Source organism: Amblyraja radiata, chromosome 31 (genome assembly GCF_010909765.2).
Source record: "Amblyraja radiata isolate CabotCenter1 chromosome 31, sAmbRad1.1.pri, whole genome shotgun sequence".
NCBI lineage: Eukaryota > Metazoa > Chordata > Chondrichthyes > Rajiformes > Rajidae > Amblyraja > Amblyraja radiata.
In genome coordinates, this window is record NC_045986.1 from 16,664,523 (window position 1) to 16,683,325 (window position 18,803).

The following is an 18,803-nucleotide window of genomic DNA, read 5'->3' on the forward strand; positions in this document are numbered from 1 at the left end:
GGCGCTTGCAGCGCTGTAAGGCAGCAACTCTACCGTTGCGCCACCATGCCGCTCCGTTAGTGTACGGGGATCTCTGGTGGGCCGAAGGGCCTGTTTCTGCTCTGTATCTCTAAACTAAGTGAAGGAAAGTGTCATTTGTTGGATTATTGTGGTTGGACTGAGTCATTGTGTACAGAAACTAATAATGACAGAGAATGGACAGGTGACACTGTGAATGGGACAGATTTTACTTTGACAAGATGAATTAACCATACAGATGTTATCATGCTTTCTCTCTTCGGCAATCGGCAACTTGATTGTAAATCTGCAGCTTTCCCTATAATAAGTCATTCTGCTCCTTGTTCTCCAGATGAGAATAAACTGCACACATTACTTCACTCTGATCTTCCACGCCTTCATTCTGCATGGTTTGGGGGGTTTGAGGGAGTGCCAAGCTGATCTCTACTTGAGGATCAGGTTGCTCTCCAGACTTTTACTCTTTTGAGGGACTTGCGCACACTTTCTGCCGAACGGAGGAACAAATGGCACGGTGCTCATCAGCGCTTTGGCAACGCTGGAGCGCAGCTGTCTCCATTCCTTTGAGTACGGGGAGTGGCTGTCGGCGAAGGGGCTGGGGTGAACCGTGGGTCTGATGCAGACAAGGTTTCGGATTTGGGCCAAGACGGGCAGTTGGCTGCAGGACAGCAGGGTGGAGGCTTTCTGAAACGTGTCCTTTTCTACAGCAGCGTCATCCGATAGTGACATGACCGCTTCCTGTTTCCTTACGGGCTTCTTGGTGACTACACGTTTTGGCTGTTTCAGAAGCATTAGGGAAATCTTGTCATCTCTCACGGGTTTCAAAGCTTGACCCCGATTGCAGCCGTTGTAGATTAGAACAAAATCTCTTTGTGACTCAAGTGGTAAATTCAATATTCCTTTACTGCTCTTTTTGAATATCTCAATGACTAAATCTAAAAATTAAGAGAGGAAAAAGTTTGACTTACAACTTGTTTTTTGATTATGCCTTGTATCATTTGCAACTGTTGCATGAATCCACCACTGTAACAATGTAAGTGAGGACCAACTTACCAAGCGTTTCGTACACTAACGGAGGTATGAGTGTTCTCAGAACAGAACAGTGCCTCTGTAGGGATGGGTTGGCATTCATCTCCAATAACCAGACCTGCAAACAGATCAGACATGTAGAGGGTTTAGTTTAGTTTATAGATACAGCATTGGAACAGGCCCTTCAGCTTACCGAGTCCACGCCGATCTTTAATCACCCGATCATGCTAGTTTTATGTTGCCCACTATCTTATTCACTCCCTCCACCATGGGGGCAATTTTACAGATGCTAATTTACTTGCCATCCTGCATGTCCTTGGAATGTGGGAGGGGAGCTAAGCACTTGGTGGAAATCCATGCGGTCACAGGGAGAACGTGCAAACTCCACACTGACAGCAGGATCAAACCGAAGTTCTCTGTAACAATGTGAATGAGGAATCTGATGCGTCACCGTGCTGCCAATAGTGAACCACCTGCGGGCTCATCTTTCAATCACCGCAGGACAGGTGAACTATGTGCTGTGAATAGGAACAAGGTCAGACCACAGGTGGAAATGGCTGACTTTCTGGATGCAAAGCTAAAGGTGAAGAGATTCAGCAAAAACTTGCAAATGATGATCCCACAAATGGGACATTTTTACCTGGCATTTGGAATGGCTTGAAGCTTTGTCCTTTAACTTCAATGAAAAATAAATCACAAATAGAAACTATGGACATTTGAAGAAAGGTCTTGACCCACATCGCATGCTGAGTTACTGCAGCATTGTGTCCTTTTGTTTATTAACCAGCAACTGCAGTTCGTTATCACTATTATATTATGGACATGTCTCTTGCTTTCTGAAGTTGCCGAGTGGAAGCCAGATCCACTGGGTTGTGAGTTGTGGAGAACCTGGCTTTGTACAGCTGCCCCACCATGCATATCTGGACAGCGCTTTCACAGGAGCAGTGTGCTCTATACACAGGCCTCTCAGGAGAAACCATGTCCTACAGGAGAACCTCCTCCTTCAGTCGACCACAGGCCAACACTGGGCACCCCGACTGAGGAGGCTGCCCTATGTTTACTTACTGACCCTTCCTCAGGCTTCCACCACCCTCTTTAGCAGACATCTGGGCAGATATATGGGTAGGAAGGGTTTTGAGGGTGATGGGTAAGTGCAGGCAAATGGGACTACCCCAGTATGCCAATTAGGTTGCCTTGGGCATGATGGACTGAAGGGCATGTTTCTGTGCAGTACTCTACGACTCCATGATCCTCTCCTACGAACCTCCAACACTCCGAGGCTGTGGTCCCTGACCACCGGATCCAGCCCCTGCTGATTACCTGACGACATGCTGTATCAATAACACAACTAGATCTCCTCAACTGAACCCCCACCTCCTCCCCAACCTCACCATTGATCGTTGGGAGCTGACCCTTGTCCCTAGCACCTGCCCATGCACAATGTTCATCAACATTGTCCCCACCTCCACATCCTTCTCTCCAGATCCTCTCCCAAGCACCCAAGCAACCCCTTTGTTTTTAGGTCTGAAGAAAGGTTTCAGCCCGAAACGTTGCCTATTTCCTTCGCTCCATAGATGCTGCCGCACCCGTTGAGTTTCTCCAGCAATTTTGTCTACCCCCTTGTTTTTAGTCGGGCTGCCTCTCTGAGGAGCTCTCTGCCTGGTTCTGCCCAACATTCTCCACATGGGAAGGATAGGTTGTCCTTTGTGTAAGTACCCACCTTTGGGTTCCCTTGTGTCCTTTGTGTTCACAGTGCATTGAGTTGAAGAGTTGGATAGCACAGAAACCAACCCTTCGGCCCACCACTTTGTCCGTCTACACCCACCCCGTGTATCTGCATTGAACCACATCCTTCTATGCTGTGTCTATTTCATGTCTGTCCAAATGCTACTTAAATACAATGATTGTATCTGAGCTGTGAGGGGAAGTGGTGGAGGCAGGAACTGTAACTAGGTTTCAAAGGCATCCGGACAGGTCTAGTCCAGAGATACAATGTGGAAACAGGCCTTCCGGCCCACCGAGTCTGCACAGACCAACAATCTAATGTGAGAATCTTCAAGTCCCGGTTCTCTGAGGATGGACATTCTGTATCTTCCCTGTTAAATACAATTTCCAATGAATGCATTGCAGCAAAATCCAAAATGGAAGAGAATGAGAATTATAATCACCTTGAAGTTTTGATCAATAATAAAATCACAGCCCATGAGGTCAAAGAAGCCCAGTTTGCATTCCAGTTTGTTCTTGGCACTATTTAAGCAAGTTGTCATAATCTCTTGCATTCTCTTCTGTTGGAAAAGGTTAAAGTTCTCAGTCACATTTTTAAATAAATGTTACTAAATGGACACCCCTGATCTCTCCCATCACAGACATCCCCTTGCTTTCCCAGCCCCTCCCTCCTCTCCCTACCCCCCCCCCCCTCTCCCTTGTCTTCTCCATCTCTCCATCCTTTCTCCTCCCCATCCCTCCCTCCCTTGTGCTCCCCTCTCTCTCTAACTTAAGTCTGAGAAACCTTTTTTTCAATAGGGTGGTGGGTATATGGAACGAGCTGCCAGAGGAGGTAGTTGAGGCAGGTACTATAACAGCATTTACAGATATTTGAACAGGTACATGAATAGGGAAGATTTAGAGGGATATAGGCAGGTTAGATTAGCATTACTGGGGCATCTAGGTCTGCATGCGTACGTTGGGCCGAAGGGCCTGTATCCGTGTTGCCTAACTCTATGACTAAAGCACTCGTAATTTTTCCCATCTCCAGGATTGATGAAGTACTATTGACTTGAAATGTTATCTTTGATCCAACTTCTGTAGATGCTGCCTGACCAGCTGAACATTTCCAGCACTTTCCATTTTATTTCAGATTTCTAATATCTGCTGATTTTTAATTTTCTTTTTAATATACGTTCTTATACTCGTGACTACTTTAAGAGGGGAAATCATTGCGTGATCAAACAAATTATCAGAACAAGTGTCCTGTAACAGTCTGAAGAAGGGTCTCGACCTGAAACGTCACCCATTGCTTCTATCCAGTGATGCTGCCTGTCCCGCTGAGTTACTCCAGCATTTTGTGTCTATATTAAGTGTCCTGCAGTCCCTGCTCTCAGGCAAGGTCAGACTGGGGAGGTCTGAACGTTGAAGGTTGAGAGGTGATTTGATGATGGACAGGGCTATGGCTGGTTGGGTAGGATGGGCAGATGTAAGCTGAGGCCCTTTATCAGCTTTATATTTCATGACAACATTAGGCTCACTGACTCTGTTCCAGCTCTCAGAGTATTCTCATCAGCTTGACTCCCACCCTTACTTCCTGTAACCCACTGTCTCACACGTGTTCATTTACATTCAAAATTATTTCACCAGCAAGTCACGGTGGCACAGCGGTAGAGTTGCCACCTTACAGCGAATGCAGCGCCGGAAACCCAGGTTCGATCCCGACTACGGGGTCTGTCTGTACGGAGTTTGTACCTTCTCCCTGCGACCTGCGTGGGTTTTATCTGAAATCTTCGGTTTCCTCCCACACTCTAAGGACGTACAGGTTTGTAGGTTAATTGGCTTGGTAAATGGAAAAATTGGCCCTAGTGGGTGTGGGATCGTGCTAATGTGCGGGGATCGCTGGTCGGCGTGGACCCCGGTGGGCCGAAGGGCCTGTTTCCATGCTGTATCTCTAAACTAAACTAAACTAAAACACCTACACCAGGGTCAATTTGCAATGTCCAATTAACCCAACGACCAACGCATCTCTGAGATGTCTTTGAGATGTGGGAGGAAACCGGATCACATATGGCCCAGTAACGTCACATGAAGAACATACAAATCCCACACCGGCAGTACCAGGGACAAGGATGAATGAATGAATGAATAGGTTATTGTCACATGCGACAAGTCACAGTGAAATTCTTTGTTTAGAACCTGAATTGTTGGAGCTACAAGCCCGTACCGCTATGTTGCCCCCTCCGGGACCAGGGGTAAAGTTGTAAACTATGAGGGATGTAGGGACGATGCAAGGATCTGAAATTCACTGCCAGGAAGGTGTGGTATTGCAGAGTCTTCCAAGGGGAATTGGAGCCCACCGAGTCCATTCTGACCAGCGATCTCAGCATAATAACACTATCCTACACACACCAGGGACAATTTACATTGATACCAAGTCAATTATCCTAAATACTTGCATGTCTTTGTAGTGTAGGTGGACACCGAAGATCTCGGAGATTCCCCATGCAGGTCACGGGGAGAACATACAAACTCCGTACAGACAGCACCCATAGTCAGGATCAAACCTTGTACTGAGGTACAGTGAAAAGCCTTTTTATTGCGTGAATAACAACATTTAAAAGGCATTTGGACAGCTACTTGGATATGAAAGGGAAATAGGATGAACATGGATCGGCATGGTGGTCAGTATGGACAAGGTGGGCTGAAAGGTCTCATTTGGTGATCTAAGTTCTATGATTCTATGAGTCTGCCTCCATCAGTGACTTAGACAACGTGTTCCAGATTTTAACTATACTGTAGGTGAAAGAAAAGGTCCACAAATCTCCTTATCCTTTCCATAAAACTACACCCACTGTAATTCATTGAATGTGTCCGATTCATCTCAACTCCATTGCGGACATTGGACTTTGTCTATGGGACTAATGTCTCTGTCTGAGAACTAGAGGTGTCAGAAATTATGGGTAGAAGGCAGGAGAATGGGGTTAGGAGGGAGAGATAAATCAGTCACGATTGAATGGCGATGTAGGCTTGATGTGCCGAATGGCGTGATTCTCGTATCACTTATGGCCTTATGACCACATAACTACATTCTACACTGTATGCTTCCCTGTTGGGAGAGCATGTAAGCTTCTCACTGTACTTTGGTACATGCAACTATAATAAACCGAAAATCTAAAACCTAAACCTAAGTCCTGGTGACAACCACAATGCACTCACTGCAAAGACAGTGAAGACCCAGTCTTTTGGGAGTCGTTTTGCTTCCATGTACTTCTCATTGATGTAGTCGTTCAGGTGTTCCATGGACCAGATTGTGTCCTCCTTCATCTCACTGTACCTGGGGTTCTTTCGTTGGATGAACTGTGGGTGGGGAAAGGTCAGAGGTGTAGTTAACGGATTGTGAAGGTGAGGCAAAGTAGCTTTTCTGAACCTGATGTCAATCTCAAGAGGCTGAACATCTGACAACAATGTTCGCTTTGGGAGCAGGGAGACTGGGATCACTGAGTTCAGGGGCATTCCCAGCATTGACCCACTAGTTCCCTACCTCCCCAGGAGTCTGGGCCAAGTGAAACATATGTCTGTCCCAAACCTGGAATTGTTTTGAAATAGAAACAAGGGGAGCAAGCAGCAATCTTCGTGGCAGCTGGAGGATCTGCTTATTTCAAGCTTTCTAACAAAACAACAAACAAACCAACTTGTTGCAACCCAGGGTCATGTTCTCTGGCAAATATAGAGAAACAGCCCAAAGTTTAAAGGGATATGGGCCAAACGTGGGCAGGTGGGACTAATGTAGATGGGGCATCTTCAGCCAGCATGGGCAAGTTGGGCTCAAGGGCCTGTTTTCCATGCTGTCTGACTATGACTCTATCCTGCTGGGGTCTCCAAACTGTGGGTCGAATGGGGCTTGTCTGTGCCACTTTGGGGGTGGGTAGGAGGTGGCTTACCCATTTGCCCGAGGTACTTGATGCCAGACTCTCATCCAGGCTCTGGCCCTCTGGTCACCACCTCTGGTGAGAGACTGAAGAAAAACCTGAACACCCTGGTGACAGTTCCCGTTGAGTTTCGGGGAGAGGAATGAGACCGCTCTCTACCCATGTTCAATTCACCTGATTTGTTAGATGACTTGTCAGATCATCGGAAGAGGGATTGTAGATGTTGCACGTTGACTTGGCGTAACCATGGTGAAAGAAGGCCATGTAAGGCGAGGTGCAGGCGATCAGGAAGTAGGAGCGGACATCAAACTTCCTGCCATCTAGCAGCAGGGGCCTAGCGATGTATCTGATTGAGTGAAACATACAGGCATCTAATTGGGTTAATTCCCTGTGTTTCTAATCTGACAACTCTGTGACTTTGAATCAATCCTGCTTTTATGAGGTTAGAATACAGTAGATGCCACTTTCTGTGGTGACTACTTGCTCAACGCTGCCCTGAGAAGTGTACCTCAAGGGGCTGCAAGGGCCATGCTACATCAGGGCAGTGGCAATAGGAAGTGCAGGAGGTCGTTTGGCCCCTCAAGCTTCATTCTATAAAATCAAGGGTTGTCTTTTACCTGAGCTCCACCTTTTCTGCACTGAACCCATATCCCCCGATTTCCAATGACCAAAAATTCTCCATCTCTGTCTGGGTAAAGAAATTCCTTCTAACTCTGCCCTGAATGTGAGTCTACGAACCCTCACCCTCCCTGTTTCCAGACCTCCTGTCTATGGTAAAACCATCCCTGCATCTACTCTGACAAGTTCCATAAGAATTTGTTTCAGTATGATCACTTGTTCTTCTGAACTCTGCATGGTACTGTCCCAGGTTGTCCAATCTCTCCTCGTATAACAAGCCTTTCCTCCCTGGGGGGGGGGGGGAACCTGGCAACTGATCGGTGGATACAGGTGGGGGTGGGGTTGGGTGTGGGAGGGGGAGGGGGTTAGATTGCTCATGGGTGAAGTAATTGGGAAATGCTAGATGTGAAAAGGAGACAAAAGAGCATCAGATAATGAAAGAAGACTGATGGAGGTGGAGGAGGATGGGGATGGGAGGGAAGGGATGGAGGTGGAGGGGAATGGGGATGGGAGGGGAGGATACAAGACTTTTCTGTTCCATCTCTGAGACCACTGTGAGGGCGTGAAGGGCTCAGATTGTTAACTTTCCAGTGTCATTGGAAAGAGCCAGGATGAGAGGTGATGGAGGGCCGGTGATGGTGGGGAGGGTGAGGAATGGGAGGTGAGGTTTGACGATTGAGGGATGGGAGGTGAAGGGTAAGAGCAAAGGGATGGGGGGGGGGGAGGGGGGGGGGCAAGGGATGGAGGCTATTGAGGGATGGAAGGGTGGGGTCCAAAAGGTGGAGGATGAGGATTGAGGGATGGGGGTTGAGATGGGGAGGGGGGAGGATAGGGGATTGAGGGAGAGGGGTTGGCAGATGGTTGGTGATGGTAGGTGAGGGCTGGAAGTTGTGGGATGGGAGATGAGGGGTAGAGTGGTGAGAGATGGGGAGAGGAACGATGAAGGTTGGAGGGAGAGTGATGGGGTGAAAGACGGGGGGGGGGGTTGAGGGACAGAGGGTGAGGGATGGAAGGTCAGGGATGGGAAGATGGAAGGGTGAAGGATGGGGAGATTGACGAATGGTGAGAGAAGGTGTGAGATGGGCTGAGGGTCGGAAGGTTAAGGGAGGATGAGGAACAGGGGTTTGAGGGACAGGGTGAGGTATAGAAGGTGAGGTATCGGAGGTGAGAGGGTGAGGCAATGAGATGGCGAGTTGAATGGAATTGAAGGTTGCTGCAGGGGGTCACGGTTAAGAGAATATGTGTGGATGGAAGGTTTGGAAACGTCATCGTTGAGCCATTAGTGTTGCCCCTTTGTTACCTCTGTACCACTCTGTGGACGATGGAATTGTACTGAGCCGGCTTAGTCAATAGGTTCTCCATACTCTCCAGCTTGGCACGCAGCACATTCACGTCACCCCGGCACCTCAGGAGGAAGATTCCTCGACCCTCTTGTAAGTTGGAAGGTTTACAAATCCAAATCTGCCCGTCTGTGAGAAAGAATGAGAAGCAGGAACAAAACCGTACGACCACGGGCAACATGTCTATGGACGACCACACTTCTGGTCGAGACTGACTGTTCCTAAAGAATCCCGGCACGGCTTGGCCAGGTGCAGGCCCTGACCCTGGCACGCTGGGTCGCTGGAGGTGATGGGAGAACGGCTACGGGATGCGAGACTAATGACTTTGCTCTCGTGCCTCACGTTTATAAAGCCAAAGTGATCAGAACAAGCTGATCTGCCGAGACACAGACCAGGGCATTAGCCTCTGACAATCAATAGGTGATACTCCATAGAATGGCTGAGATAGATGAATAATGAATGCGGGCAGAAGGTGGGTGTTGTTGTTAGGGTCACAGTTTAGTGGACATTTGATGTTAAATAAATCAGGAAGGAGCTGGTAACATTGTCCACGGTCCGCCATCAGGTTAATGCACGAGAAAGTGGGAATGCACAGAACTGATGAGAATGACTCTATGACTTTAACCAAAGTCAAGTTTCGGCACTCTGCCTATGTTCATTTTGTACAAAATGACTTGCTTTTCTTCCATTGCACTGGCGGTCATTAGCTACAGATTGGGTTCCATCAATGTATCTTCCATACATGGTGGCAGCAGCACAGCATTAGAGTTGCTGCCTTGCAGCACCAGAGACCCAGGGTCAATGACCATCATTCTATTAATTTCAATGGCAAAAGATAGGACCGGTCCTCAAGTTGAAGTCCTAAATTGTGGCATGGCTAATTTCAAAAGTGTCAGGGACTTGCCAAGGTTGATTTGCAGGGGTCAGCTGGCACTTGAGAGGCTTTCAAAAGTGAGATAGGAGACAGCAGGTTCAAGACACAGATCTCTGCCTGTCTTACTTTTGAAAGCCTCTCACCTGCTAGCTGACTCTGTACCTGCAGGGTGGAGGGTAAGGCGGGCAGGATTAGGGAATCCTGGTGAACAAAGGGTGTTGACGGACACAAAATGCTGGAGCAAACTCAGCGGGTCAGGCCACATCTCTAGAGAACGTGGAAAGGTAATGTTTTGGGTCTGGACCCTTCAGTCTGAAGATGGGTCATGACCCGAAATGTCACCTATTCATGTTCTCCACAGACGCTGTCTGACCCGGTGAGTGACTCCAGCACTTTGTGTCTTTCTTTGGCAACCCAGCATCTGCAGTTCCTTGTTATTACAAGGGATACTACACATTACCCTTGGTTGGCCTGTGTTTTGTTAAAATCTATTGCTAGATGGCTGTATTCTGAGTGTTTAAGAAGGAACTGCAGATGCTGGAAAATCGAAGGTACACAAAAATGCTGGAGAAACTCAGCGGGTGCAGCAGCATCTACGGAGCGGAAATAGGCAACGTTTCGGCCCGAAACGTTGCCTATTTCCTTCGCTCCATAGATGCTGCTGCACCCGCTGAGTTTCTCCAGCATTTTTGTGTACCTCGGCTGTATTCTGACTTGGGAATTGTTCAAGTTTGAACATTTCTTTGGAATGGAGCTCTGTTCTAACCTGGGCTGGACCTGTATATATAAATAATTTGGAGGAGAATGGAGGGGGATGATTAATATCTTTGCAGATGCCAGAATTGGTGGTAGAGTGGAAAGTGAAGTCATCTCAGTTCACAACAGGATATAGATCAACTGGGTAAATGGGCAAGGGAAGGGGATTTGAATTTTAATTCAGATAAATGTGAAGTTACGCCTTGTGCCAGAGCAGGCCCCTGGGACCTGTTGTTGATCAGAGAGACCATGGCATACAAATACATCGTTCCCATGAAAGCAGCTGAAGGTAGACAGGCAGTGAAGAAGGAAAGGGTAGAATAATCGGAATATTAAACGTGGAAGAACAATTGGGAGGAAGAAAGAGTTCATCAACCGACTCCAACTGGTCCAGAACGCAGCCGCCCGACTCATCACCCATACCAAATCCTGGCATCACATCACTCCAGTCCTCAAACAACTTCACTGGCTTCCCATCTCCCACCGGATCACCTACAAAATCCTGATCCTCACCTACAAAGCCCTCCACCATCTGGCCCCCCCATATCTCATTGACCTCCTCTCCCCCTACCAACCCTCACGGTCCCTCAGATCCACATCAGCTGGTCTCCTATCCATCCACAAGTCCAACCTCCGCAGTTTTGGGGACAGAGCCTTCTCCAGGGCAGCTCCCAGGCTCTGGAACTCCCTCCCCCAACTGATCCGCAATTCCGTGTCCCTCACCATCTTCCAGTCCCGCCTCAAGACCCATCTCTTCACCTCTGCCTATCCTTAGCCCCACGTCCCCGTCCCTTTTCATCTGAGCATTAATTGCCTCATACTGTGTTTTGTATTGAATTCTGTCTTTACTTTGTGTACTAGTCATGTCTCTACTATTTATTTCATTCCCCTTACATGTTTTTCCTCTACATGCTCAATTTTTGTAAGGTGTCCTTGAGACTCTTGAAAGGCGCCCATAAATAACATTTATTATTATTATTATTATTACCTTTGAAGACATCAAAAAAGGCCTGGCGCTCACTTTTCACGTCCATGCGGTACGATGCAGGGAAAAACTCGTCCAATCTGATGTCCTTACTGGGGGATAGAAGAACAGAGCCAGTCCATAGCAACATCAGACAAAAAGCCTCCAGAACGCTGAGTATGAGATTACGTCATGAGGAACAGCACTTAATTCCAGGTACAATAAATTACTCCACAATGTTGAGTTCTTCTGAAGAGGTGATGAAAAGATTTGAGGAAAGCGGAGTGATTGACATGGTTCACATGGACTATTGCAAGGCTTTTCATTGGGTACCGCATGGTAGGCTCATCCAGAAGAGGGCAGCACAAGGAACCTGTGTGATGGCGAACTGGATCCAGAGTTGGCTTAATTATTTGGAAACACTGGGGAAGGGTTGTTTCTCTAATGGGAAAACCGGAAAAAATTGTATTCCACAGGAATCGATGCTGGGAGCTTTGTTGTGGTGATTTATATACATATATGACTTGGATGAGAATCCAAGAGGAAAAAAAGACAAAGTGCTGGAGTAACTCAGCAGGCCAGGCAGCATCTCTGGAGACCATGGATAGGTGATGTTTTGGGTGGGAACTCTTCTTCAGACTGGGTCGGGAAGGGTCCCAACCTGAAACATTATCTATCTATGTTCTCCAGAGATATTGCCTGACCCACTGAGTTACTCCAGCACTCTGTGACTTTTTATAAACCAGCATCCGCAGTTCCTTGTATCTACATCTGGGAATGTAGGGGTTATGATAAATAAATTTGCAAATAACATGAATATTGGTTGAGTCATAGATCGTGAAAACGATTGTCTGACGAAACAGGAAACGTAACTCAGCTCGAAAGATGGAAAGACGATGGCTTATTAGATTTAATTCAGATAAGGGTGAGGTTACGCACGTTCATTGTGCAGTCTATGCACCACCACTTGACGTAAGTAATGATGCATAGAGTAAATGGCAGGGATCTCAGGAGCACCATGTATAGAAGTCCTTGGGGTACAAGTCCATAGCCCTCTTAAAGGGCCAAACAGGATAATGTCGTGAAGAAGGCATCTGGTATGCTTGCTGTAATGGACCGGGGTATTTTAAGTATGAGTTACAGTGTCATGTTGAATACTCACTGGAGTTTAGAAGAATGAGGGGGGACCTCATTGAAACATACAGAATGGTGAAGGGTTTGGATGGAGTGGATGTGGATGCTGCGAGGATATTTCCACTAGTGGGAGAGTAGGACTGGAGGTCACAGCCTCAGAATTAAAGGAAGGAAATGAGGAGAAATTTCTTTAGTCAGAGGCTGGTGAATCTGTGGAATAATTTGCCAGAAGGCTGTGGAGACCAAGTCAGTCGATATTTTTAAGGCAGAGATAGATATATTCTTGATTAATGCGTGTGTCAGAGGTTACGGGGAGAAGGCAGGAGAAGGCAGGAGAATGGGATTAGGAGGGAGAGATAAATCAGCCACGATTGAATGACGGAGCAGATTTGATCGGCCAAATGGCCTAATTCTACTCCTATCCCTTTTGACCTTCTGATCTTATGTGGAGAGGATGTTTCAAAGCATTGTTCAAAGCATTAGTTAGGACACACTCAGTGTGTTGTTTTACTGATTGGTGTACAAACCAACACAAAATAATACTCACTGTGAACACCTGCCTTTTGAATACTTAATTACTATTCTCTCATACTCCTTGAGGGAAGTGCAGAGACCTCCTTTGGTGGTCAGGAACCTGTTGTTTGGGATCTGGTTTAAGAGCTGTTTGCCTGTCAGGATGAGAGAAACCAAGGGAAAGGAACGTGAGCTGGAAGACTGTTGCATTGTTCACGGGCCCAGAACTCACTGACATTACTTCAGCTGTTCATGAAAAATCTCAGATGTTTGGTTCATTAAACTCCACCCTTTCTTTCTCGTTCCAATCTTTCCTTTCATTTCCTTATTTTCTCCCTGTACTTTTTCTGCGTTTGGTGCTCGTTGGAACACTTGTGAGTGAATAATAATGTCGAGATGCCGAAATTCACCAGAACCACAATTTATATTTCACTTCCCACCAGTGATGGTCATCACAGTATTCACAGCAGCAAATACTCAAGGCAATAGGAGTGAGACTTGGCCCCTCAAGCTGCCATTTAATGTGATCATGGCTGATCTATGCTGGCTCCAACTCCCCTTTGTGTGTTTCCCCAAGACACTCAGTTCGCCGATCTTTCTAATATTTCTCCATTTTAAATGATACTAGGGGACATGACTGCTCTGGAAATAGACATCACTATCTACCCTTTCAATGATCTTCATCATTTTATCTTTAGCCTTCTCCGCTCCATAGAAAGAAAAGTCTATCTGGCAGAGCGGTAGAGTTACTGCCTTACTGCTGGGACGACAGATGGCACAATGGGCTAAGTGTTCGGCTGGCAACCGGAAGGTAGCCGGTTCGAATCCCGCTTGGAGTGCATACTGTCGTTGTGTCCTTGGGCAAGACACTTCACCCACCTTTGCCTGTGTGTGAATGTGTGTGAATGTGTGTGAGTGATTGGTGGTGGTCGGAGGGGCCGTAGGCGCAGATTGGCAGCCACGCTTCCGTCAGTCTGCCCAAGGGCAGCTGTGGCTACAGAAGTAGCTTACCACCACCGAGTGTGACTGAGGAGTGAATGAATAATGCGATGTAAAGCGCCTTGAGTATTAGAAAGGCGCTATATAAATCCCATCCATTATTATTATTATTATCTAGTGTCTCCGCATATCTCTGATCCTCCGTTGTTAGTGTTATGGATAGTGCGAGTGTTATGATAGTCTAAGGCTAAGTCTAAAGCTACAGCAGGATATAGATCGGATGGAATTGGGTGGAGTGTTAGCAGATGATATTTAATCCCAACAAGCAGAGAAATCAGGGTCAGACAGTAAATGGTTAGATGCTAAGGAATGTTGATGAACAGAGAGGCCAAGAGATCTAGTGCATAGGTCCTTGAAATGCAAACAGGTTGATAGGATGGAGAAAAAGGCATATGGCACACTTATGTTCATAGAACATAACAGTTGGGATATTGGTATAGTTTTAAGAAGCACTTGGAGTATTGTGTGAAGTTCTGGTTGTCACACTATAGGAAGGATGTTGTTGTACTGGACAGAGTGCAGTGGAGATTCATCAGGATGTTGGACAGACACAGGATGCTGGAGTAACTCAGCGGGTCAGGCAGCTTCTCTGGAGAAGAAAAATAGGTGACGTTTTGGGTTGGAACCCTTCTTCATTCTATCTTTGGTATAAACCTGCATCTGCAGTCCCTTCCTACACATTTCATCGGGATTTTGCCTGGATTGAAGTGCTTAAGTTATAGGAAGAGACCAGATAGTCTGAGCTTGATTTCCCTGGGTTGAAGGAGGTTGAGGAAGTGACATAATAGAAGTATGTAAAATTATGATAGTTACAGATGGGGTAGGTGGCCAGAGTCCGTTTCACAAGGTAGAGGAGTGTCTAAAACTAGAGGGTATCATTTTCAGTGAGAGGGAGGAAATTTAAAGGGGATTCAAGGGAAATGTTTTTTTACGCAAAGAATATTTGATATCTCGAGCTTGCTGCCAGAAGAGGTGGAATCAGATAAATCATGTAGGTTCAGATACATTTGACAGACCCCTGAATAGGCGAGCATAGAAAGATACAGACCTCATGAGAGAAAATTAGATAGTGTAGATGGACAAAAAAGTTTGGCAAGAATGTGATGGGCTGAAGGGCCGATGTCTGTACTATACAACTCTATTAACTCTAGAAATTCATGAAAGACTCCATGATAGACAAGCCACTGGTACTCAACTGTGTCAGATCTCGTACAGCAAAATATTGACAATTGACTAACAGAAGTGGAGAGGGTGCTGAAAGGGCGATACACAAAGTACAACCGTGAAGCTCAAGTTGGTATAACCAAAGAAAATAAAGCTTCATTTTTAACCAAAGTCACAGAGTCAATGAAATATGAGAGTTTTCAAAGCGAAATTATGAATTTGGGGGAATTTTAATCAACTTTCACCTCTCTCCAGTCCAGTTAGTGCCTCGTCTCCACCAGCTCTTGAGCTGCGCTGGCTGATTCTATTCTTACCTGCACGGAAGTTTAGGTAGTGGATAGGTGTTTTGTACTCTGACCATTTGAGAAAGTAGTCGCCCCGGTTATTGTCGAAGATTCTCTTCCATCCCTTGAACTCGCAGTAGTGGGCAACGCTGCATCAAAGAGAGACAGCTGGACTTTCATCCGGATTTTCATGAGACAAACACAACTTACCCCATGCAGAATCGAAGGCAGTGTCCAGCTCCCTCTCCCAGACTCTGCAAACCTTCCTCTAATGACTCAATCACATTTTGCAATGGCCGCATGGATTAGATTCTATAACCTCTTGAGAAAAAAACTGGGATTATCAGAGATATCCCAGATTATCCCAGATCTTGCTTGGTCATCACTGATCATTCCATCGTTATTCCTCTGCCCATTTCCATACTGACCTTTCTGCACTTGCCCTCCATTGCCAGAGTGAGGTTACACAAAACAAGAGAAACACCACCTCATATTCTGTGTGGGTAGCTTACAGCCCAATGTTACGAACAATCAATTCTCCAATTTCAAGTAGTAGCCCCCTACACCTCTTCTAACCCGGTATGCACCCATCTCTCCCACCATCTCCCACCCCCTCAGTCATCCTACCCCTTTCCCCTCCAATTTCTCATCTCCCATCCTCTAGTCCTTTGATGCTTTCTCTCCCCTTCCACCCTTTTCCCTCCCTCTGGCTTGACATTTCAGTTCTCTTCCTTATCCGACACATTTTTGTCTCCATTTCACCTCTAGCCTTTGTCACTTACTCCATCCATCTGCAAATTATCACCCCCTAACCTGTATCCACCTGTCAATTGCTAGGATTTGCTTGAAGTATCCTAGGGTTACTTGGGACAGCATCCTGAATGGGCACAAATAACTTATGTTGACTCAGGCAATGAGGTTGTGTGAGTTTTGGCTGTGTCAACACCCTGCATCTGCCCTGTCTTGATGGTATCTTTGCATGATCATCAAATGCACATAAAACCCTCTCTCCTTTCATCTAAATCGTCAATAAAATTCCCCTTTATCTCCCTTTGCTGTTTCCTGCTCTTTAACTAATTATCCATCAATGTCAAGGTGTTACCCTGAATACCTTGGAGCGCAGGAGGATGATCCTTGGAGCGCAGGAGGATGAGGGGTGATCTTATAGAGGTGTATAAAATAATGAGAGGAATAGATTGTGTAGATGCTCAGAGTCTTTTGCCCAGAGTAGGTGAATTGAGGACGAGGTCCAAGGTTTAAGGTGGACAATTTGACAGGTACATCGTTAGGCCAGGTTTGGAGGGATACGGGCCAAATGGGGGCAGGTGGGACTTGTGTAGCTGGGACGTGTGGCCGTTGGGTCGAAGGGCCTGTTTCCACACTATATCACTCTATGACTCTATGACTCTATGACCAGATGCCTCTGGTATTGACTGTCCTCTGGAAACCCATCTACACTACTTTTTCTATATCACTGAATAATAACATTGTGATTTTCTCAATGTACTTGCAAAGTAACAGATTCCAGCATTTTCCTGACTACACACGTCAGGATAACTGACTGGTGGTTCCCCTTTTCCACCTCTCGGACCTTCTTTTGAAAAGGGCATTATATTTGTGAATTTCCAATCTGCCTGGATGCTTCCAGGGAATTTTGGAAGATCAGAACCTTCTGCATTCCCTCTCCCTTCAACCTGTCCCTTACCCCAAGGCGCAGGTCCTGGGATCTGAGCATTAGCATTCAGAGGCATAGAGCTGTACAGCAGGGAAACAGGCCATTTGGCCCACCTTGTCCATGCCAATCAAGCGGGCATATTGGGCTAAGAGTTCTATTTGCCAGGATTTGTCCCATAGCCCTCTAAGTCCTTCTTATCCACATATCTGTCCACATGTATTTTAGAAGCTGCTAGTTTGGTCTCAGTAACTTGATGTACATACAGATCTGCTCCGTTTGAACCTCCGGCGTAATAGAAAGGGCCGTATTCCTTGAGGTCCTCTGGTCTCCGGTGCCTGAAGTTCTTGGAACCAGCGCAGTCTGTTGGCTTGTGGTCAGTGATGCTGGATGTTGAGTGGGAGCTTTCAGTGTGTTGAGCTGTGGTCGATGCCGGTGAGGTGCAACAGTTCCAAGGCAAACAAGAAAGAAGTGTTAGCCATGATCATCAAGAACCAAACCCTCCCAGAAACTCCAACTACCTTACCTCCCTCCACCCCCACCTCATTCTCTATTCTTCTAACACTGGGACTTTCATCTCTACTGGGTGTCATCAGGTGGGGCAGCAGTTCACAATAAAAGATTCAAACAGAATCTGTAAACCAAAGGAGACACAAAATGCTGGAGTAACTCAGCGGGATGGGCAGCACCTCCGGAGAGAAGGAACGAGTAACGTTTCTGGTCGAGACTCTTCTTCAGACTAAACTAAACCTGGAGGAAGCAATTAGTTTCAGACAAATGCAAACCAAGCAGAACTAATGTGCTGGAACATTCAGGCTAATGTCATCCGGAAGTGGCGGCGCTGGGAACGGCTGCGGCTCGCCTGCAGTCCGTTTGTCTTTACTTTTTTGTGTTGTTTTTTTCTGTTTTGTCTAGTTGTTGTTTTGGTTTTTAGGTTGTGTTTATGTGGGGAGGGGGGGGGGATGGGGGGTTGAAACGGGGCTTGCTGTCTCTCCCTTGGGGGGAATACGACTTTTTCGTCGTACCCCCCCTCTCTGCCTCCGTCTGCGCTGAGGCCTAATGGCGGAGCTGGCGACCTCGGGACTCCGGAGGCAGCCTGTCAGGACTCGCCCTGGGCTCGCTCCCGTGAGGGCGGTCCGGCTCGGGGCTGGAACTGTGCTCCCGTGAGGACGGCCTGGCGAGGGGCCGAGAATCTCCCGTGAGGGGCTGTGGCACTCCCGTCGGAGTGGCCCAGCTCGAGGGAGGAACGGCACTCCCGTCATGTGGCCCAGCTCGAGGGAGGAACGGCACTCCCGTCGGAGTGGCCCAGCCCGAGGGAGGAGCGGCCCTCACGTGAGGGCGATCCGGCTCGGGGCTGGAATAGTGCTCCGGTGGCTGGGACGGCGTTCTGGCGGCGGCGACCTGGGTCCGGGGTTGAGCCGCGGGCCAGCGGCTGCGTACGTTGGACTGGAGGGCGGCAGCTTCGACCACCCCGGGCCGCGGTGTTTGAGTCGGCCCGTTGCGGGGTTCGGTGAGCCGCGGGACTGATTTACCATCGCCCGGTGGGGAATCGCCTCAGCGCGGAGAAGAGGAGGGAAGAGACTGCAGCCCTATGATTTTTGCCTCCACAACAGTGAGGTGCTTGGAGGACTCACTGTGGTGGTGTTAATTTGTGTTTATTGTTGTTATTATTGTATGATGTATGTATGACTGCAGGCACGAAATTTCGTTCAGACCGTAAGGTCTGAATGACAATAAAGGCATTCAATTCAATTCAATTCAATTCAATCATTGTTGTTACTAGACGTTAATCTAGCTCTCCCAGT

The 18,803-nt window shown here is 47.3% G+C and overlaps 1 protein-coding gene across 1 annotated transcript in view; it reads right to left on the reverse strand.

Moving 5' to 3' along the window:
- Window positions 1-417: 417 nt before the first annotated feature.
- LOC116990284 (protein polyglycylase TTLL10-like) overlaps window positions 418-18,803 on the reverse strand; it is a 29,418-nt gene continuing 11,032 nt past the window's right edge. The window contains exons 2-10 of the mRNA XM_033047792.1: window positions 15,357-15,475; window positions 12,914-13,034; window positions 11,257-11,345; window positions 8,599-8,767; window positions 6,855-7,026; window positions 5,968-6,108; window positions 3,213-3,329; window positions 1,069-1,162; window positions 418-950 (exon numbers count right to left, since the gene is read on the reverse strand). Coding sequence (XP_032903683.1) covers window positions 442-950; window positions 1,069-1,162; window positions 3,213-3,329; window positions 5,968-6,108; window positions 6,855-7,026; window positions 8,599-8,767; window positions 11,257-11,345; window positions 12,914-13,034; window positions 15,357-15,475 — 1,531 coding nt within the window. The 3' untranslated portion in view covers window positions 418-441. The remainder of the gene's footprint in view (window positions 951-1,068; window positions 1,163-3,212; window positions 3,330-5,967; window positions 6,109-6,854; window positions 7,027-8,598; window positions 8,768-11,256; window positions 11,346-12,913; window positions 13,035-15,356; window positions 15,476-18,803) is intronic.